The 23,236-nt window shown below is 52.1% G+C and overlaps 2 protein-coding genes across 2 annotated transcripts; one reads left to right on the top strand and one right to left on the bottom strand.

Moving 5' to 3' along the window:
• Positions 1 to 1,798: 1,798 nt before the first annotated feature.
• Positions 1,799 to 3,176, bottom strand: MIND_01112800 (uncharacterized protein; the record flags this gene model as incomplete). Its single annotated transcript, XM_037367691.1, has 2 exons — positions 2,270 to 3,176; positions 1,799 to 2,217 (listed from the first exon to the last, which is right to left on the bottom strand). Exons 1-2 carry the CDS (start codon positions 3,030 to 3,032, stop codon positions 1,799 to 1,801), a joined length of 1,182 nt encoding a protein of 393 aa, XP_037217085.1. The 5' UTR covers positions 3,033 to 3,176.
• Positions 3,177 to 3,395: 219 nt separating this feature from the next.
• MIND_01112900 (uncharacterized protein) lies at positions 3,396 to 3,681 on the top strand (the record flags this gene model as incomplete). Its single annotated transcript, XM_037367692.1, has 2 exons — positions 3,396 to 3,544; positions 3,597 to 3,681. The coding sequence occupies 2 exons, from the start codon at positions 3,396 to 3,398 to the stop codon at positions 3,679 to 3,681; spliced, it is 234 nt and encodes a 77-aa protein (XP_037217086.1).
• Between the last annotated feature and the right edge of the window lie 19,555 nt (positions 3,682 to 23,236).

The raw sequence follows: 23,236 nt of genomic DNA on the forward strand, positions 1-23,236 counted from the left end.
TGCTCTGGACTTGATGTCGTTCGCGTCTGGATACTATGGAACAAGACGGATAACAAGGCCACTGACTCCTGGTGGCACCACTCTTTGATCTTTGAGCAACACCGTTGTTTTCTGGTGCAAGTCTATACTGGGAACAAGAACACGTCGACAAGGAAGCTGATCGACTTTGCTCTTAAGAGTCAATGCTGCTAGAGAAAGGTTTCTTTGCTCGATCTCCCTGCTGTCCCGTCTTTTTGCCCAGGTCCCGAGTTAGCATACACTCGAAGTCACTGATACATTACTACAGCTTCCGTTGATTCATGCTGCGGTTCAATTTGAGCGATGGTACAGTCCCAAGCTCCCTGAAAATCGATATATTAACTGCAGACCAGTCTACAAGTCAATTCTACAACTCTAACTATGTACGAGTTTACGACGAGTCCAGTGCAAGTCCTACTATTTGGCTCTACAACTATATGGTGCGGTTTTTCTAGAGTGCGAGTGAAAACAATGCTAAATGTTAATGCTAGATTGTCAATGGAGTTCAGGATCAAATAAAGTTACGGTGATTCAAGTCCCAGTGGTGAAGAAGGCTCGGCTGGTGCGTCCTTCATCTCGGTGTCCCCTCCTCTCTGCTCACCAGCGTGCCGGCTTAGGCCCAACATACAGGACGCCTCCGCCTTGTGGCGATGCATGCACGGAGTAAACTCGTGCAATGCCCAGGAAATCGAGCTGGTCAATCAGTCGCACACCCCGTGGGACAAAGTGCTCATGTAGCATCCGATGGATGCTCAGCAGTGTTGCCCGCTGACCGCTCCCCCCGACACCAGCGAACACAGTGACACCCAACGGCTGCGTCCCCAGCGGTCGTCCCCGCGCATCAACAATGATTTCGACAATCGAAATTGGAGTCGACTGCGTGGCGGGGCCATGCCAAGTTACGCGTGAGCGCAACTCGCTGGCCGTCAGCCTCCCGATCCGTGCCTTGAACTCGCAAAGCGGGAGCCCCAGGTCCAGGTCCACGAATGGCACCGAGCGGACTGGGGACGGGAAGGTCGTGGCTGTCGTGGCAAAATGGGCATAGGGCATTGGCATTATGTGCTCGTGGCGGGGTCGTAAGGGTCGTGACAGGCAGGGCTTTGCGCTGGGTCCTGAGAGGCGGAGAGAGGAAGGGGACGAAAAGCCATTGGACTTGTGGCTGGTCTATTTATGCTAAATCATGGTGCTTGTGGGTGCGTGCTTTTTCCCTGTCCTCCCGCCCGAAATCCAATTCAGAAAAATTGCAGCTGGCTTCATTTTGTGTATCTTCCGCGATTTCCCGTTCTCAGAATATTTGCGGCACTCCTGAATATACTCATAGAGGAGAGGAAAATAAAATACCTCGACCGTTCTAATCCCGCTGTGATGCGCCGACGAGTCACCCGAAGCGCAAAATGTCGTACATGTACATACATAGGCTATTAAAAAATTCATTAATGGTTGAAAGCTGTGCGGTTTGCCTTGTGTGGAGGGCTTCTAATGCAAAAGAAGCCGGTCTACGCGTCCAACAGTCGGTGCCGGCGCATCATGATTTGAGTTCAAATTTGGATATCCTTGTTCCATGGTGGATAATTTAAGTACTTGTGGGGAATAACGGCGGCGGGCATTGATTCAATGCCAATCTCGAAATCTGATGCAACCATGTAGTCATCAGGCCATGAAGTTCTGTCTGTGTGATGAGTTTGATTGGTGACCAGAGTTGCCAGACATTAATAACAGGATTTACAATTGGCGCAAGATATACATGAGCTTTCTCCAACATCATCTCAGTAACTCAAAATTAGTAGAATTCTCCCTCTCCACTTGCGACTATCAGGCCTTTCGCGAATGCCTTCGGTAGGTGCTGCTGCAGTTTCTCCTCCAGGCACGCAACATGCTTGGCCGTGTCATGCTCCGGACACTGGCGGTGGTCGTAGTACGTCAGCCTTATGTGCCATTCCGCCTGGCGGACTCTGGAATGGACATCCAGCGCTTCATCGAGGAGCTGAAGCGCGGGTAGGGTAAAGGAGTAGACCTGGTCTGTCGGGACTACAGCGGCGAGGTCCTGGAAAGTCAATTGCAGGCGAGTCAGCGAGGGGACTCCGTTTTGGGAGAGCACTGTGATTATGCCGGGAGGCGGATCACATGAGTCGATGGAGAGGATGAGCTCGCAGAGGGAAGGGAGGCTGGGTGGCAAGACAAACCGTTGTTCGAATGAGTCTGGTCATGGGTGAGTATTATGTACTTGAAATGAGACTAGTGCGAGACTGACAGGAGGAAATCTTGAGCTCGAGCCGCTCCAGTGTGGCGGCTGACAGAAAACAAGGAGAAAGATCCTCCTGGTTGTCAACTCCATGGTGCTCCAGAGTGCGGAGCTGCCGAATACATGGCTCGAGTTCAGAATCGATGCAGAGCTGTGTGTACACCGATCCACTTTGAGAAATGCACAAGTCGATGATAGGCTTATTTGGCCTGAATGGAACAGCAGGACGGGACGACTCCGGGAGATAAGTGGCGACCTCAACAAAGGTGAGTGATGGTGCAGCAGAGAGGATTCGGCGGAATAGTGTTTTAGTAAGGTTGAGACACCACAGTGTCAGATGCTGCAGCGTTCCATGCGATTCAAGGATTCTCAGCAGCAAGCTGAGGACTTGTGCATGCAGTTCGTATCCTTGATTGTCGACTTCATCCTCATAGTTGCGGATACTGGCTTTGCGCACGTTGACCAGCTGCCGGAAAATCGACTCAGCAAGGGGCTGTTCCTGCCTCCACACCTCTTTGTCGCTGGGAAGAATGACGCGGAGATTGGTGACATAGCCCGCCATGTGTGGCTTCTCCGCGAAGAGCCCAGCGACTTGCGCATAGGAGCGGCTTCTGGTGCCAGTCGGAACGCGGAGGAAGGAAAATAGGCGTTTTTGAGCGGGGTGGCGGAATGCGGTGGACACAAGAGAGCAAGCGCAGAGGATTTGGGTGTCTTCGTTCGAGATGTGTGCGAGTATGGGCTCGTAGAGCTCCGGGAGTAGCTGTATGGCCATGCTGTTGTGGTAGCTGGACACAATCGATTTCAAGCGTTGCCAAGTCGAATTCGAACTCAGAACGAGGTATTTGTAGACTCGGAGAGTCGCAGCGCTGCTGGAACGGCGAGTGAAGAGTAGCAGCGACAAGCTAGTTGGTGGCAAGAGGAAAGGAGCGAGCAGTGCCGATCGCCCGAAATCGCGCGTGATCAATATCAGTCACGGTCTTCTTCTTGTCTTTTCACCACCACTGCTCTCCGCCTTCACGGCTGCTCGTCACCTAAATCGCTCACACGCAGTCAACGCTCACCGATTCAAGTACGAGGGACGGCTCACTGGAAGCGGAAGGCCGAGATTGAGCGAGCAGTGTGTCTTGCCGTTTGCATGCCTTTCCCCGTTTTGCTGACATGTTCGACCGCTGCCAGCGCGGGAGAATATGCGGAGCGATGCGTCGAGTGGATTTGCGAGTGTAGAGCTGGGTTAACCGCTGGAGAGGTCGAGGAGAGTTGCCGGCAGGGCAACATAGGGTGCAAGTGAGTTGTCGCTCGCTTCGGGCTTGCATCTGTGGCTGATATTTGGCTGTAGCTATCGATGCTCGCCTATACGATACAAGGTCGTTCCACGCGAGACGACTCCGATTGCCATTGTTGGCGAATGGAAGAAGCAATAGCTGCTTCTGCTTCACGACCTCCGCCTTACCCCGAGCCTCGCTCTTATCAGTCGCGCCATATTGTTACATATAGCTTATGGCTCTTGCTCAAATGCCCTCCCCTTCATCCTGCTTTTGCCCGCGCTCGACGAATACTAGTAATTTGGCCAGACGAGCGGAAACTGGACGGTACGACCAGAGGTGCCGCGCTGAAGCTCTAGTTAACAATGACATAGCACTCCTTTCGGCCTGACCGTGACAACGCTGATTGCACACTGCAGAAACGCTCGTCAGAGTCCTCCCGTCCTCTCGCAATCCCAGACCCAAGGCCTTTGACCTGCAATACGACGATACGGCCATGCTATTCGTTCCTCGGCGATCGGCACTGGTCACTAATACGATGCAATTCAACGTATCGGGTGCATTGCTCCGATTGTAGCCTGGCTATGACAGCGACTGACGACACTTTAGCTTCCTCCGCTCTCATCCAACGCAACACATTAATGCGGACGATGGTAGATAGGAGCGACAACAGGGATGGACGGGGCCGCAGATGCGGCGGGGTTTGGGAGCTACGAAAACCATCTCTTCATGAACTCGTATGTCGCCGTTAATTGTGTCTTGGCTGCTTCCTGACTCTAACCCTTAGCAACAAGCCTACACATAATGTATTGTTTCCCATCCGAGTCGTCGGCCAATCCATCCCCATACCCGGGCCTATATCCTCCAATTTCTTGTCTACTGAATGCCCTCAGCCAGCCGCCGAGTCCGTCCGCCGGCCATATAACCGGCCCGCTGTCACGCACTCGACTGGGTTTGCGAACTCGACTGTACCCGATGGTGTCCGCTATCGTAGCCGCATACTATGATTGGCTGTGGCCCGTTTTAGACTTCAAGTTGGAGCTGTCTCGGCTCAGCGGCAATCGGGTCTACACACACAACCGTCGACGCTTATTGCTCTGCTCAGAACCGCTCCTCTGGGGTACTCAAGAACCGAATATTGTGCTAACTGGATAGCTTGGCTTATCTGTGTGAAGCTGATGCAACATACTTATTTATTTATTTCTAGACATCCAAGTAAATCAGCATTATTATTAATTTTTCACGTTCCTAATGCTGCCGACAGCGACGCGTCACCCTCTGGCCGCCTCTTGACTCCTACTTCACAGCCTTCCCGCCATTCCGCTTGCCGATTCAATTGCCTGCCGTTCGTTTCGTACGGCATCTTGCGCAGCCATAGACCCTCACAGTGACTCCAAGTGCATCACTGCGAAGTTTACGTGCAACCAAGTACATAGGTATGTCCTTTTTTGGCCTCTATTGTCCATATTTCATTCGGGAGGCTGCCGGATAACAGGAAATGCAGGGAATATGGCGAGGGATTCGGACCAAGTCACTAGGTTTTTTCCCTGACGTTGATTGAGACCGACAAAACGCATGCCGCCACAAGTTCAGGGCGGTGCTATAAATGAACGAGGGCGGGGTCCCGTGACTTTCCTTAACGTTCTTGCCCTCCCCTCCCCCTCACGCGCAAAGCCCAATGAATTTTCTGAGGTTCACCGCTCAAGCATTCCGCAAGGCGCCAAGGACTCGGAAGCCACGCGCGCGCTTCACGGAGACCGCCACAGCTGTCCCATTGCGAACCACCGCGACCCCGGCACCACTTGACCTGGCGCTCTCCGCAGACGCCTTCCAGCAGTACGTCTGGAAAGTGGGGTATTGTGGGCGACGGCACGCTCCCCTCCATGGGATACGGATATTTTCGGTTGTCCACATCGATGCATGCGGGACAACACTGAATCTTGCTACGGGGGAGTTCACTGGGGGGGCGAGCGTCGAGGAGATGCTTGTTGCGATCCACCGTGTGCTCTTGGAACGCTATGTGTTGGTGAATGTTGCCCCGTGGCCAGGGTACGTTTGCCCGACTCGGATGCGCTTGATCGAGCCACTCGTAGAGCGAGGCGTCACGTGTGTGTATGGCGTGGATGTATCGGGTCATGAATGCAGAGTGTACGTCGGCCCTAAACCGTGGAGGTAAGGAGGGAGCTGGGGACAACAAGACACTGGCACGCGACGCACCTGAATTCGGACTCTTTCTTTTTCCTCCTCCCTGTCGATGACAGACCATGACCGGAATTCGTCCGAAAGCTGATATTTAACCTTATTACATGTAGCATTAGCATTGGCATCTCCATTAGAACCCACATAGTCGTACCTAGTCCATTTCATTCCCGTGTATTTGTACATTTTCAACGCGTTCGTCGTCAGAGAAATTCGAATTTTAGTCTGCAGACGCGCTGAGTATTCGTTTTGACAAGCAAGGACGGTGCGTACCTTGCTTGGATCAGAGCCTCAGCCTCCACAAAGCCACATGTTGCAGACGAGCACAGCCCTCCGGATAAGAGGGCCGACAGCCGCACCCACATTGGGAGCACAGGAATTTGCCAGTGAGAAGTAGGCGCGTATGAAGCAAGATGGGGGCAAAGGTGCAAGATGCAAAGAAGACGAGTGTACCTGTGTTGACGATGTTTAAGACCAAAGAGTCGCATCAGCTACCTTGTCAACGCGTTATTGTTCATGGACGCTTGACATGTCAGAAAACAATACTAGTAGGGAGTGTAGTGAAGGTCGATAGGGAGTACTTGGTTTCCTTATTGTTTTTGTTGTTCGAGTTTCTGGACTTGTTGTTTCCGAAGCAAGGAGTGCGCGTCATGATGATTACAGAAACTTCATTGAAGGCAGTGTCATTCGTTGACTGACGGCAAGTATGTCGGCGGAGAAGCAGTAGCCCTGAAAGTTCGTTTCTACAGCACTCTGGTGCTTTTCATGAACATGCTTGGAGAGAAATACGAGCACGGCGAAGACCAGACTCCAGAGAGTCGTAATGGAAGTCCGGAGGAAAGATCCGCGATGCTTGTCACTGTGACACTTCTCTTTTTCTTCCTCCACGATGGTCGACCGCGGCAACTATCCCTCTTACCCCATCCGCACCTTGTGCTTGCGCCCATGATTTCTCCAACACCGCGAGGAAATGCGCAGGAAGTATTGGAAGGCAACAGGTGTGTTCTTCACTGCTTTTCCGCTCGCTTTCCCGCTAATTTACTTGTCCGTTGTCGCAGAAGCGTCCGGCCAACGACCGACCTCGAACGACGGCGAATGCGCGAGGATATATGAGTGAGAGTCATGTAGGGCCCTCGTTTGGGGGATATAGGGACGGCCAAAGGTGCGTGGACCCGACATATCCATATTTTCGTGTCTTACTGAGCCATTCTCTTCAGAGACTCCACGAGACTCTTCTTTCGAATCATCAACGCCTTCAACGACGCGTAAAAGCGGCTGAGAGCACGCTGGGTCTCTAGGTTTGGGGCTGGATCGGTCTGGCGAAGGAAGCGAGGTGGGCATAGGCTGCAGCGCAAGAAGGCGGTCCCGCAGTCTCATTCGCGCCGCCGAGACGGGCGCTGGCACTGGAGGCGAGGCTAAAGAAAATATATTAGGTGTGTTCCCCCACTCACCGCCCAATCATCGCATTTACTCACTTGTCGTTTTGAAGAAAGAAGACCGGCCATCCCGAAGCCTACATTGGCTGCTCGTTGTCGGACGCTACAACGGAGCCCTTCGTTTGCGAACGTGAAGTCAGAGCGCTGGGAGGATGGGTGTTGACTACCGTGGGCGAATATGACTGGGATGGGTGGCCATGACCACGGTAAGCATGGCTTTTTGCGCACAAAACGAGCGCTTCCCTGACCATGTAACCAGCCCAGCCCAGTGGGGCCTTTCGACAAGCTTCTCTTTCCACCCGCTTCTATCCCCGCGCTCCTCACCCGTCACACACACACACCGAAGGAGTTCGACGTTCACCAACAACTTACCCATGCGCGCTCGGGAATTCCGCAGACGAGCGTTGGCTCGCGCACGCCGAAAGCAGAGTCAACAGCACCGAAATCACATTTCTCCGCAAGAATAGCACTTGGATGGTCTTGATTATCGAGCGCGTTGTATCTCGCCGACATTACGCAGCAAGGATAGCTTTCAGCGAGCCACATACCGGCGGCACCATGGCAGACGACTGGGCATTTTCCCGTTGCTGTTGTCACGTCCGAGAGCTCTTTATAATCATCCACAGCGACCCGAACGAACTTGCAATCGAGCAAGAACATTCGTATGCCGCAGGTTTTCGTGTCAGTCTGGCTACCTTCGTGCCGCATTCCTTATTGACGACGATTTTCAGAGCCAATTGGATTGGTCCACTGCATAACGGTGAGAGCAAGAGCAAGGGATAGTGGCGGCCGAGGGCAAGGGCAAGGGAATATCACGGCCCGTGGGGTGAGGCTGAGCAAGAACGAGAGCGAGAGTGTGGTTTTTCCCATCGTTGTATGTACGATCGTGCCACGAGGCTTGTTGTGCGACGTTGTGTGCCTCGCTACCACTCGTTACAGGAACCGTGTACTTGAAGGTCAGATTTGATTTCATCTCAGCGATGATGTTGTGAATGAATGCGCCACAACGCCTCCTTCCCTGTGCCGGTAGCTACGTTCTCGCGTTCGACCTATGAGACTACAATCTTACTCAGCCAAGATGGCAATGACTCCAATCTCTGCGTTCCTCTGAACTGCAAAACCCAGGAGCTGTTCGTCGTTGTCCGTCCCGCGCCAGAAAGATATGGCGGTCGAAACGGGGGAAAATTATCCCCAGGAGTATGGCGCTCGAAACGGGGAAAAAATACAACAAGTTCACATAATGTGTAATTGGGCCAAGAAAACATAGTGTTTAAAATTCAGCTACAATGATAAGAAAATTTCTCAGCTCTCTCAGGCATGGAAGAACTCAAAATTGATGAACCTATGGTCTAATTACTACAGTAGTAGCACTCAGATTTGGCAACAAATCAATGGTAATGCATAATTATCCACATTACCTTTAGTAATCATAAATTAGTATAAAATGTAATATCATTTATGGACTGATATTTCCATTGCAATTAATACATAATTATCCATGCTACCAGTATAAAATGTTTACAACTTGAAACAATTTATACTAATATTTCTTTTTGTGTGGTTAAGCACCTGTAACTCCCTGTATCCTTCATGAACACCCTCCCATTGATAAACACCCTCCCATTCATCTGGTAGATTCCCTCTCTATGGTATTGGACCTAGAACCCTTTTTCTTCTTCAAGTTTTGCTTCTTCTTCCCTGCAACTGCCAAATACACTCTTCCAAAAAAGGCAACCCACTAATAAATGCCAGAAAATCTAAGAATGCAAAAGGTTTTTTAAGTTGGAAACATTGTATGCCGGTAGCAGGGATGATGATGTATTGTTCTGGGTCATTAGAGCCAAATCCACCGAGAAATGCAGTGTAAGTATCAGTCCATAAATGATATAAATATTTGCAACTGAAATACTTTTCAAAGGTACTGGGCATAATTATGAATTATGCTTTTCATTTATTGTCAGATCCATTCAAGTAGTAGCAGACTATACTTACTATTCATGAATGTGCCTTTGATCTATGTTTAAGTATAGTTCTTCAATAAAACTTATATTTCTTGTGCAAACTTATTCTTATGATGATGTACTCCTATTATTATTATTATTATTATTATGGCATATGGACCCAAATCTGGGTCCTAGTTTGCAGAATGACATTGCCATCAATAGTGCTGAGTTGTCGGGAGTGATGAGTTGTCGGGATTGACAAGTTGTAGGTAGTTCCAAGTTGTCGGCAGCTGACATAGCGAGACTCTGGGGTAGAAGGAACCCATATTTCTCAGAACTATCAATGAAGCTTCCAGTCTTTCCTCGGAGACAGGTCTTTCTTCTTGGGGTATTTTTTCCCCGTTTCGAGCACTATACTATCAGGAGAGGTATCCGACAACTTACCTGTCACAATCCAAGAACTTGTCAGGGGAAACCCTGATGCCGTCACTTGATCCCATCAAGCGCCGCGTCTCCGCTCACGTCTCCGCGTCTCCACTCGTGTCTCCATGTCTCCACCCGAGTCTCTGTATTCCTGCACCCTGACGCTCCTCCTCCACTTCTCCCACCACATCCCGCATCCAGTGGTCCCCAACCTCCAACTCCCATGGCCACCCCTTTCTGGGAGTCTCTCCAGAGTCACCATCAAGGATCACTAATGCCATCGGAGACCTCTCCGGATGTGGCCGCACCACTTTCCTCTGAGACCTTGAGCCTATGGCCTTATAGCCTCTCTGGGCTGTCGCTCATCAAGGTCTCCCTGCAACCTCTACCCGTTGGACCTCTTGGGTGTCCCCAACCTATGTCAGCGTTCGGGCTTACGTTCGGATGGCTGAGCCCCGCCATGGCTCCGCCCCCCCACTCCGCCACCACGGCCCCCGTCATCGGGTCTTCCTTTGGGTGAGGCCTACTGCCGTTAAGGCTCGTGCCTACTGCAGCGCCCCAGGCTGCATGCCCTCACACCTCCACCTCTCTGGAGACGTCCGGGGACGTCTCCGAGTGACCCTCCTGTCGCTACCCTCCAGGTGGTCATGGCTGGCCGCCATTCCCATTGGTCCTTTCCGACACTCCCCGGCCCTTAGGCTAGACCGACTCCTTCCCTCTCCGCTCCATGCCCCCCCCTCTCCGTTTCCGGCCGTCACGTCACGGTCACACACCCGGAATCGATTCCGATTCCGATTCCGATTCCGATTCCGATTCCGATTCCGATTCCGATTCCGGTTGTCACGGTCACGGTCACAAGCGGAGACGCCCAGAGGCAGTCTGGACCCCCCGAAGCCCTTCCTGGGCCTTCTAAGGATGCCTGGGCTCTTCCCTTGGCATCATGGTCCCAAACCTGCCTCTCCGGAGCTTCGAGGGCTACTCGACACTCACCTAGGGTCCATTAGCGACACCTGACTCCTCCCATGCGTCGTTCGTCGCTATGCAGTCACTCTATCATTACTCCAGTCACTAGTATATAGTAGTGCACCTGAGCAGAGGGCTCCTTGGCTTGTTCTCTAAGGATTCCCCCTCTGCTCAGGTGAGTCTGTAGCGTCCCTTCCTGTTGTAGTAGTTTCACTAAGGATTCCCCCTCTGCTCAGGACTCTGATTTCGAGCCTCGCGAGGTTGCCCTTACAGAACTTCGTAATTCTATATAACTTTTGTGATTCTATATGACAATGTCTGGGAGGACTGAGCCCCGAGAACTTGAAACCTCCGACAACTCAGCCTTCCAAGACATTAGGGCTGCCGAGACATTAGCACTTCCGAGACATTGTGTGTATTGAAGTAAAATAGGCATGTGATTTTTGGAGAAAACAAAATGACTTTCAACTAGTGCTAGCCACATATGATTATATTATTCTAAGGACATAATATATTATAATTATATTATATTTGGAGCATAAACATAGGAATCTATTTGTAGTATGCATTATTTACATGTTTAGGGCCTGGTTTTTATTGGGATATTTTGAAACCAGTTTTAAAACACCCCTGTTTTATTTGTTTCTAAACACCTTCTCCCAGAATGCCCTGTCTTCAATGTTTGTATTAGTAAGCATCCAAAGGGAGGTAGGACCAAAAAACAGTGCTCTTGATAACATTTCTGGCCAAATCAGAACTAATTGTCCTGATTTTGTCTGAATATCAAAAATAGGACAAGGAAAGGGACTTTAACAGATAATCAATAATAGTCTTTGGATAGTATTTTCCAGGCTAATAGAAGGCACCATGAATGCTAAAGCAGATATTTTAAGCAAAAAATCTATTCTAAAATGGAAAATTATGTTCATTTTGGCAATCTTGGTGAAGGTGTTTATATACTTAAAAAATGGTTTAAAAACAGCCAGAGAAGGTTTTTTATAAAACAGGTTTGATAACCAAGAAAATTTACATGTAATGCGTAACCTATTTCAATTAGGTTCAGTTCAGGTGTGCGTGTCACACGTCACCTGAACTTATGGTCGAAATGATATAGTAGGTAAGCTTCTCTCTGAATCTTTCACCACTATAATTGAAGTGCAAGAGCTAGTGGATCATTCATAGATTTCCCTTCCATATTGGACCTGTTTTGTCCTTCTTCTTTTCTGCAACTACACTCTTCCAAAAAACACAATCACCAATAAACATCAGAAAGATCTAAGAATGCAATTTTTTTTTTAGATTCAAAACATTTTATACTCGTAGCAGGGATAACTATATATTGTTCTGATCAGTTCCAGCCAAATCCATAGAGAAATACAGTGTAAATATCAGTTTATAAATGGTGTTGTATACCTGTTATATTGAGGGAAATTTTGACTGCTGGCTTTTTTAAATATAAGACTTTTTTGTGGGAAAAATGCCGCCAAATGTGGCCAGCCGATTGGATCCCAATCAAGTCTGCGGATTTGACTTGGTGTAAGGGCAACCCTGGAGACTCCGATGAAAGCCTAGCAGGGGAGGATCCAAAGCGTGAATAAGACTACAGGAAATACACGGAGGGACCGACCTAGCAGGGGAGGATCCAAAGAGAAGAAACTCTAAGGGTCCGCCTGCTAGGGCGCCAACTATATACTGGTCGTCCGTAACTGCCGACGTAGAGCGCAGAAGGCCTGAGCGGCGTCGCAGGCTCTGTCCCAAGGTGATCGTTGGGAGGGTCTTGACGGATCGGTGATTGTGCGGGCGAAGGAGGCCGTGGGACGATGGTCGGGGTGGGTCGGAGCGTCCGAGGGGGCGCCGGTCGGATGCGCCTCGGATGCGTTCGGAGGGTCCGAAGGAGGCCAGGCGGGGTTCCCCTGACATCACCCCCCCCTTTGAATGCGGCGTCCCGACGCATAGTTCGGAAGGGCAAGGAGTCGAAGGTCGCTGAGGCGATGTGCCGTGGTTTACCTGGGTACCTCCGATAGAAGTCCGCAATTTTGTCTGGCGCGAAGACACGGTCGAACCGAACCCACGAGTCGTGCGAAGCATCGTAGCCTTTCCACCTGACGAAGTAGTTAAGACGCTTATACCTTATCCTGGCATCCAAGATTTCCTCGACTTCCCATTCGGGGACTCCGTCCTCTAGTTCGGGGGGCGGTTCGTCGTAGCCGGGTCGTCCATTGAAGGGGTCGTCCTGAGCGAGCTCGAGTTTAACAACGGGGAAGACGGGGTGGAGCTTGGAGTAACGCGGGGGGAGGTCGAGCTTGTAGGCACCTTTGCTAACCTCTGCGAGCACCTTGAACGGTCCGAGGCGCTTGTGGGAGAACTTCTCGGAGGGCCGAGTTGTTCTGATGTCAGAGGCATCTAACCAAACCTTATCACCAACTTGAATATTCGGAGCGTCCGATCGTCTCCGATCGTAGTACCGTTTATACTCGTCTTTGGCTTTGACGAGCGCGGCCTTCGCCTCGGAGACGCCGTTCGCTATCCGATCGCGAAACTCGTTCACTGACTCCAACTCTGAGCGGGTGCCCGGCTCGAAACCCATTCGGGGGAGCCGGCCAGTGTCCGTCATAAAGGGTACCTGTTGAGTGGAGGAGTGAACGTGGTTGTTATAGGCGAACTCAGCGGCAGGGATAAGCTCGTCCCAGTCGTCTTGTTGGTAGTTGGTGAAGATTCGGATGTACTGCTCGAGCTCCTGGTTAACGCGTTCGGTTTGTCCGTCGGTCTGCGGGTGGTAAGCCGTAGAGGTAGCCGGCTTGACGCCAATTAAGCGCCAGAGTTCGCGCGTGAAGTCAGCGATGAACTGCGAACCACGGTCCGAAATGTACTTCTCGGGGTTCCGTGGTGTCTCCAGACGTCCCGATAGTACAAGCGGGCAGCTCCGACCGCGTCTATTGTCGTATGGCATTCGGTGAAGTGAGCGCGTTTCCCGAGGGCGTCAACCACTACCATAACCGCGTCATACCCATGGGCCTCGGGGAGCTCGACGATGAAGTCCACAGTGACCGTGTGCCAGCGCTCGGGGGACTTCGGTTGGATGTAGCTCCCCGTGCGGAAGCCTTCGGAGGGCCTTGACGACAGCATAAGTCGCAGGTCGCGACGTAGCGTCCGATATGGCGGGACATCTGTGGCCACCAGTAGTTGCGCGAAACCAACTCCAGGGTCTTGAACCGCCCGGCATGTCCGGCGACACGCGTGTCGTGGCAGAGCTCTATAATGCGCCTCCTCAGGTCTTTGTCTTTGGGGACTACGACCTTGCCGCGGAAGTACAGGAGGTCGCCTGAGACGGCCCACTCGTCCGAACGCGATGAGCGGGGGCCCCGAGCTTGACCTCGGACCTTCAAGAGTTGCCGAGCCGCAAGTGCGACGGGTTCCTCTAGGTCAGGCTCACCGGATAGCGCTTCCTTGATGTCGCGGACAAGTTCGGAGCCAGGCCCAGAGACAGTGACGGCCTCAAGCGCGCGAACGTGGAACAGTTCGGGGCGTAAGAGGGTGACATCCGAGTTGTCGTCGGAGATACCGTGGTCAGGCCGGGCGGGAGAGAGCATCGGGACGGCCCATCTGGCGACCTGGGACGTGGTGCAGCGTAAAGTCAAACCTGGAAAGGTACAGCGACCATCGGGCTTGCCGACGATTAAGGTGTTGCGCCTTTCGGAAGTATTCCAAGTTCTTATGGTCAGTCCAGATCTCAACCGGATGCGCGGCGCCCCCGAGGAAATGCCGATACTCCTCGAGTGCGCGGATGATCGCGAGCATCTCCTTGTCGTGAATCTCGTAGTTGCGCTGGACATCATTTAAGCTTTTGGAATAGAACGCTACAGGGTGCCACTTCCCGTCCGGGGCGGATTGTTGTGAAAGAACCGCCCCGTCGCATAATCTGAGCTGTCTGCTTCAAGTCGGAAAGGCCGAGAGTCGTCCGGGATCGCTAAGACAGGTTCTGATACGACCGCGTCCTTGATGGCTTGAAAGGCGGCGGCTTCGGCGTCTCCCCAGGTCCATTTCTGGTCTTTCTTGGTGAGCGCAAAGAGAGGTTGCGCCAGGGCCGAGAAATCCCGAATGAACCTGCGGTAGAAATTAGCAAACCCCAGGAACTGCTGAACGTCCTTCTTGTTTTCGGGCGGAGGCCATGCGGAGACTCCGGCGACCTTAACGGGGTCCATTTCGACATGGTTGTGCGAGATAATGACCCCCAAGTACTCGATTGACGATTTCTCAAGTCGCACTTTTCCTTGCGAAGGTACAACTTGTGCATTCGGAGCCGCCGAAGGACCTCCCGGACGATCTCGCGGTGCTTGCGGAGGTCCGAATGTGCGATAAGGATGTCGTCGAGGTAGATCATAACGTCGCCTGAAAGAATGAGATCCTGGAAAATGTCATTCATCATCGTTTGGGAACGTCATGGGGGAGTTTGTCAGGCCGAAATACATCACCAAAGGTTCGAACAACCCTCGGTTAGTCCGAAAGGCCGCCTTCCACTCGTCTCCTTCTTTAATCCGGACGTTATTAAAACCCCAGCGAACGCCGAGTTTGGTGAAGTAACGAGCGCCCTTGAGCCTGTTGATAAGGTCGTTAATCAACGGAAGGGGGTACCGGTTCTTAATCGTCATTGCGTTGAGGGCGCGGTAGTCCTGGACAAACCGAAGCCCTCCGTCCTTTTTCTTAACGAAGAAGACGGGGAGGCCATCGGAGATTTCGAAGGGCGAATACGGCCTGTGGCAAGTCCTTCCTCGATGAACTCGTCAAGTTCGCGCTGTTCGAGGGGGAGATCGGATACACCTTGCAGTTAGCGGGCTTCGCGTCGGGGACGAGTTCGATAGCGTGGTCCCAAGCCCTTCGTTCTGGTAACGTGTCAAAGGACTCCTTGTCGAAGACGTCTTGGAACTCCTTGGCCCAGTCCGGGATCTCCGAAGGCGGAGGGGCCGAGTTACGGGCGAAGGCCTCTGCAAGGCGTTGGGACACTGTACTGCCAGGCGGATCTCCTCAACTGGGCGAAAGGAGGTGTAGAAGATGCGGTCGCCGTCTTCAAGATGCTCGTCGCCGTCGAGATCTGGTGAGGGCTCCGGAGGGTCCGAAGCAGCTCCGAGCTCGTCGTCAGCATCATCTGGGCCAGCGATATCGATAGCGCAAACAGTGGGGAAGGCGCCCGCAAGTAGTCGTGATTTAAGGAGTCGGAGCCGCCCGAACCTCAGCGCGTTCGGTCCGCTCTTCGTCACGGCAGGTAGAGCAGCTGCGGGGGCAACGACTCATCTTCACCTCCTTTGTTTCCCAGTTGATCTCGGGGTTATGCTTTTTGAGCCAGGAGTATCCGAGTATCAGGTCCTGTTTCCCAAGGTGGGTTACAGCCAGCTGAACGCGTTCGGAGTGTCCGTTGTACCGTAGAACGAGGTCCGCGATTTGGCGAATAGACCCAGCATCATTGGGGGTGCCGTCGACGTTGTAGACCGGGATGGGTACTGAGAGATTTCGGACTGGCACATTATTCCGGTTGACATATTCTGTGTCGATAAAGTCCGAAGTAGCTCCGCAGTCGACCAGACCCGAGAGGGAGAGCTTGAGCGCGTTCGCAGTGGACTCAAGTTCAAGGGGGGAGGTGCAGCGAGTTAACGCCAGGAGCGGCAGAGATGGTATAACTGCCAGGTAGCTTTTTCTCCCAGGCAAGTCGGCGAATCCGAACGGGGGGCTTCGGAGGGGGCAGAGGGTGCGTCTTTTGTTTCGGGCTCGTTGTAGGGCAAGGGAGTTGATTCATCATACAAACAAGTGAAACGATTTATGGACGCGAACGAGGGCACACCAGTCACTCGTCGCGGGGACAAAATCCTCTGCCGGAGCCTCCGAATGCGCCTCCGCTAAGGCCGCAGTATCGGACAACCGCGCAAGCAGCTCTCCCAGCATCTCATCGCCAAGTTGCTGGATTACCTCGTCGAGGATGTCCACATGGCGGACGTCGGCGGGGGAGCGGACAGTCCCGAGCCAAATGGTTGGGGTCGCCGCATCTGAAGCAGGCTCGACGAGGGGCACCCCGAGCCCTAGTACGATCCAGCTCCATAGGGACGGGAGCCGGAGGTACCGGGACGGGGCGCGGGCCGCGGGTGGCACATGCGGGGCCACCGGGCGGATGGGGAACGGAGTTGCCGAACGAGGAGTGATGGGGAAGGCGCGCGGGGCTCCCGAAGCGGTCCGCGGGGTAGCCGTTCCCTTAATGAGCTTCGCTCGCACCAGGGCTTCATATTGTCGGAAAGCCCGAGTGCGCCAGCCCAGATAGTCACGGAGGTCTGGGGGGTCGTTCAAGAGGTGATGCCGTTGTTGATCAAGGGGTCAAGTCCGTGGCGGTACTTGGTTACCTTAACCAACGCGTCTTGAAGCCAGCGAGGTCCATCAAGTCCTCGAAGTCGTCGGTGTATCCGTAGACATCCCCGTTCCCATGTGATAACCCCGCTTTCCAACTTAGCGAGCGCGAGGTCCTGTTCGTTTTCCTCGACGAACCGAAGGCGAAACTCGGAGAGGAACTGGCTCCACCGAGGGAAGGGGAAGGGGTTTTTGCTCCCATGACGCTCTGCCCATTGTTGAGCAGGTCCCTCCGCCATATAGGACATGGCGTAGCGGACGGCCTTTTCTTCGCTCGGCTCTCCGTTAACTACGAAGGCCTCCGGGGCAAGCCGAGCGTAGGTTTTGACCGCGTATAGGAAGGCGCGGCCGCGTTTGCGATCTCCGTTAAACGCAAACGGGGGGTTTGGTCGTAAGACCAGTTTTGAGGCGACAGTAATGTCACCAAATAACGCATCCGCGTCGGGGCATCCGGAGATGCCAGGGCGGTTCGGGAGCTGCCGGAGGTGGTGCGGCAGCGGAAGCCTGGGAAGCAAGGTGGGTGAGGAGATTGGTGAGGTTGTCTAGTTTCGCCTCAAGTGCGTCGTCCATGCGCGTCAGCGTCGGAGCAGCTCCGGTGGACATAGCGGGCGTAAAGACGACAAGAGCAGAGGAGGAGGGGTCAAGTGGCAGGGGCGGTGACGAGGGGGGTACGGACTCGTACTCCGGGCCTGAGTCAGCACCAAACCTGGCAATCTTGACCGGTTAATCCCGTAGAGAGTTTCTTCTGCTGTAAGGGCAACCCTGGAGACTCCGATGAAAGCCTAGCAGGGGAGGATCCAAAGCGTGAATAAGACTACAGGAAATACACGGAGGGACCGACCTAGCAGGGGAGGATCCAAAGAGAAGAAACTCTAAGGGTCCGCCTGCTAGGGCGCCAACTATATACTGGTCGTCCGTAACTGCCGACGTAGAGCGCAGAAGGCCGGAGCGGCGTCGCAGGCTCTGTCCCAAGGTGATCGTTGGGAGGGTCTTGACGGATCGGTGATTGTGCGGGCGAAGGAGGCCGTGGACGATGGTCGGGGTGGGTCGGAGCGTCCGAGGGGGCGCCGGTCGGATGCGCCTCGGATGCGTTCGGAGGGTCCGAAGGAGGCCGAAGCGGGGGTTCCCCTGACACTTGGAAATTACCAAATAAGGTAGTTTCTGGGTCATGTGTGCAGAAATCAGGGGCCATGATTTTCAGAAGAATCGGCTCTGTTATTTGGGCCTGTATCTGCCACAAAAAGGTCCAGCTTCGGGCCGCCTTTTCCCTCAAAAACCATGATGTGACTGATGGTGTATCATCACCAATTATCTGTTTTGGAACGGGTTTTGATTCTGCATGATTCCTAGAGGCCCGTGTTCAAGTATGTGCTTGCCCAATTTTCTGTTGTATTTTTGTAGACTATAATTAATCAAATGGTGCTTTGTGCTGAACTTAGCTTACACACTTGTGAATCTTGTTATGCTCCAGAATTTATTTGCTGCAGGAACCGCATAAGGCAGGCATCGAATAGACACAATGATGATGATTGTTTGGGGATAGATATCTTGATATCTGGTCTAGAGAGCAGGGAGCCTATGAGAGCTATACTCTTGGATCATGCTCCCAACCACTTACATTTAGCTGCTGCCCGCTGTTGTTTGATGGGTCTGCCTGGTGTGACAGCAACGTGACAGGATCAGACCTTGAAATCCAGAAAAAAAACACGATTTGGGCTCAGTATTTACCATCAAGAGGTGCTGCACAGTAAAAATATTCAAAAATGGAAGTTCTTGACAGTGTTGTATGATGTTTGCATGAGATGTGTCATATATTGAACTGCCTGCTTAGAAAGATGTGCATCTGAGAAAGGTTTATTTTATATGTACAAACTGTAGAAATACAATGCAGAGATCTATTTAAATCTCTCTAATTTCCATGTCAGGCTTTGGGTCGGGCTGTGCAAGGCTTCTCCTAAGAACGTGCGCCCGGAACAGAACAGATGGATCATTGGGCCCACAAGCAGAGCGAGCAGGGTAGAGTAGAACCAAAAGGGGTCGGTTGTCCAGGGCTCAAATCAGATAGTTTTGGGCCCAATGAGTCGGTGATACCTCCTTGCACGGAGAGAAGCGGTACTTTAGACAATCTAAGTGATAGAGTATATCGTATACTATCACACTTTATATATACGGGCCCGCAAAAAGGTGATCGGATACCCTGGCCCCGCCTGCTCCTCCTCTCCCCCGTTCCTGGCCGCAGAGGGGATGATTGTACATCCCTTGTAGGCTAGGCACTACTCCTAACCTCCTAGCACTCCTCCCCAATCCCCTGGTGTCAAGTTGGGCTCGGCAATGGCTCGACACGTCATTCTCAGTCATGTGCTTCCCACGTATGCGTTCCTCCCACTAGGGTGCCTGTTCCCCATCGTCATGTGCTGTGTGTTACAGGCCCGTGATGGCCCAACACCAGTGCTGGAGCGGACGGGCCGGGTCTTATCTGTGACATTCTGTTTCTTTTATTTTCCTTCTTTTGGCTGCCCACAACACTTGTATGGCCTACCTATGCTATTGCCTACAAAAAATTCATTGCAGCACCCACACAGCTGCTTGCCTGCGGCTCGCAGCTAGCGGGCGGTTTCCGAGGGTGGTCATGTGGAATTCATGTGTATCCACAGGACCAAAACATGACTTTCTGTCATTAGGGAATTTCCAGCTGTTTTCATATATAAGATTATAGATAAGGTAAGCTAATCAACATTTTAAGCAGTGACATCATCATTGAGTATATAATGAATATGACGTTGGTATAATAATATGGTCATATTCATCTTTATTTATATGCTCAATTTTCCTATTCATTATGCAGAAGGCAGAAATAATAATATTTCTGGGAATATGTTTCAACTATACTGTAGTCTGTAGCATTCTGTTCACTTTGTATGTTACACATTACACGGGCAATAAAATTCAAAAGGTTTTTGGATGTCACTATTTTACTCAAAATATTGTTCCAAAAGGGCAATTTTTGATATTTCTGTGCCCCTCTGGCACCAAGAACTTCCTAATTAGGAAATAATCCATATTTATATTTTTGTATTAAATGGATTATGGAACACCAGTTGCAGTATTCACATTGAATAAAATGCAACAGTATTCTATCATTGTATAATTGTTGATGTCACTACAACCATTGGCATATGCACATTTATTTAATTTAATCAAGTCAATCCGACTCAACACCAAGTATCAACTTGAACTACATATCAAGTTATCCTTTTACCTTTATACCTCAGGCTGGTATTTTGGAAATTTCTTCAGATCATGCACAACTTCAACATGCCCTACCAGTGCACCAAGCTCCTTTAACACCACTTCCAGCTCCTTGTTTCGTGACCAACTGATGTTGGAGATTCCAACCTTACCTTGCTTGCTTTTGCGGCAGACAAGCCACTTGCGAACCGCATCAAGGTAGCGAGTGGAGTCATGATACAAGCCGTGGATGTGTAGGCGCTCAAGGGAAGGTAGGAGTGTGCGGGTCTGCTGCTGCTCCGAGTCTGCTTCAGCATCTGCAAAGCGTGCAAACTCCGGTGCCATGTTGTGAAAGCTTGGACTGGCAAGATCCAACGGCGAGTGCCCGATAGTCACCTGTCTTGCTTTGGAGAACAGCAGCAGAAAGTCGGCCATGGCGACATCCCTCCATCCGCCATAATTGACATTCAGCAGGGTCACATTTTCGACGTGGCACTCAGAGCGTGCGATTAGGTTGGCAAAAATGTTATGTGCAAGCCTGTCTGGCTCTTGTGCAACTGTAAGATCATCTAGGAGCGGCAAGCGGAGATGGTTGAGGACCCGAAGGGGGTAGGTCGATGTGCCATCACAGCGGAGACGGCGGAGATGGGCCAGCTCCAGTGGCTCTGAGGATGGCTGGAAAAGTGCGGGACCATCAAAGGCATGATTTGATACTGTATTCATCAGTGTCAAGTCCATGATGCATGGCGCTGCAGCGAGGGCAGACAATGTATCTTGCAGGTCGGACTGAGAGATCGATAGAATCGTGAGTCCATGAAGTGCAGAGAGGCTGATCGTCCCGAGAATGGGGCAGTGTTCGTGAGAGAAGGCGTTAAGCGGCAGTATGATGGACAAGGACTCTAGATTGGGACAGTTGTTGAATACACTAGTAGATGTCTGAGTGCCTGCATCATGAAGAGCCTCTGTCCGGAAGTAAACATTTCGTAGTGATAGGAACCGGAGTGCTACCAGGTGGCTTACAGGCACACCTTCATCTGGGCGCATGTCAAATGGGAGAATTACAGGCTTCCCATTCTCGTCAGGACCACCGGACAGTGAAAGGGAGCGCCATCGTGTAGCATTAAACTGCAAAAGTATATAGATTGCAATCATTGTCGAGGCCTCGTCTCTGTGTGCCTTGAAGTGTATGTCAATGTCCAGAGGAAGCATCAGAGAGTTTTGCAGCCAGCGGTCCAAAAGTTTCACTGGCTTGCGTAACCGCGTACAATCGATAACGATCCGGGTCCAAAGATGCGCTTCGCCATCTACGATTTGTTGCCAGGTGCGACACACACTGCGGATGTCGAGGATAAAGTGGATGGGATCAGGAACAGAGTCCACCCCGCACTGGAAAATCTTGCCCATAAGTTCGGTTGCAAGGGTCTCGATGACAGGAAAGGCCACATCGGCGAGTTGTGCCTTGAGATAAATGATCTCTGCTTCAATGGCTGACCGCGCAGAGTAGAGATCTGCGAGGCGATGACGCATCTCGGAGCGGCTCATGGTGGTAAGCTTGAGAGCTGCAAGTCGCCACGCAGTGTGACGCACCTGAGAATTGTGTGATGAGAAGCGCCATGGTCTCCGGGCCGGGAATCCGATAGCGATAGCTAGATCTAATAGGAAGAGTCACACATTGATAGTTCGCAGACTGCCCGGGCGAATCCCAAATGGCCAGCGGTGAAATCGGAGGTCGACATTCAGCGGCAACGCTGCCTTACGTGAATTTACCGAAATATATACACAGGAAAACAATATCTGGGAGTATATGATCAGGAATACGTGCAATCCAAGCAGAAACTACGAACAAATTACGAACAGCACTGAACGCAGCAAGTGGGTCGGTTCTGCTAGCGCTTTACACTGTGCAGCGACAGTCGACTATTGACAACGGCACGTCGAGTCCGCTTGGTTGTCGATAGAAGTAGAAGGAGGGAGTGGCTCTCCAGGAGCGTCGCACAAGAGTTCGCTAACAAAGACGTGAGAAGGAATGTGTATGATCCGGTTTCACCTATGCAGCAATGTCGAAGACCACGCACAGAGTCACAGCCCTGCGTCGGCGCTTGCTGAAATCCAGTAAGCAATATAGTACTTGCTATCATAACCACAAAATTCACCAATCGCGCCTTCTTTTCCGTGGCCGGCCGACACACGGGACAAGGTAATAGCTAGAACGCGCGAATATTAATCTAAACCCGTCGATATGGAGGAATGAGACGCACTGTGCGGCCTCTTCCTGACGATCGCAAGCTTCCCCTTAGGCTCTTCGCCACACCATGCTCATCTTCGACTCGACTCGAATCTGTCGCGCCAGCTTGCCACGCAGGAGTCGGCAGGACACGGAAACGGCTAGAACGCGCGAATGAGTGAGTGCCTATCGATACCCAGGGGATGCATGATACGATACTCACAACGGCGCGTTAATGCCCATAAAATCCTCCCTTGCTCATCCTTTGCCTGCGGCCCCTCAGTGCCGCCTTGTCCTGCAGTCGTTCATCGTTGTAGCTTGCTCGTTGGTGAGCGGCGGCTTTGCTATCGCACACCGGCAGACAAACGCTGGTCTTTCCACCCCCTCACACGAAAGCCCTCCCACTCTGTCGATGGTGGCCTAGGAAGGGCTGGGAAAGTCGATCAGGCTGCCCAGCCCGCTCCACGGTGGCTCGCGAAAACGCACCGGCATCGAGCACGCAGATGGCTTGCGCTCGCTTTGCCCGCTCCAGCAGCCTGAGTTTCAGCGCCACCGTCAACGACGGTGAGGCTACCGGTCGTCGACAACAAGGGCGGGCTTCTCCCAGCTGGTCAAGACAGAGAGCCGAGCTCACGACTTTGAGGAGTCTTTACGGCCACTCTGTGGGCGTTCGTGCCCTGTGCGGCGCGCGCGAGATGGTAAGAGGCAACCCGCAACAGACGGGGCCGCCGATCGGGATTCCGCGCTCACTGGGCATAGTAAGTTCAAGTCGCCATTGGCCAGAGCGTCTTCGGGAACGCGAAGGTTGGAGAGTGAATAGAGACATTGGAGATGTGGTGCTCGAAAGTCCGCTTGGCTTGTCGAAGCAGAGAGCATCCGTAAACGGCGGTCAGAAAGCAGCCACGCTATCA

Source organism: Mycena indigotica, assembly GCF_014461135.1.
Source record: "Mycena indigotica strain 171206Taipei chromosome Unknown Mind.scaff0009, whole genome shotgun sequence".
NCBI lineage: Eukaryota > Fungi > Basidiomycota > Agaricomycetes > Agaricales > Mycenaceae > Mycena > Mycena indigotica.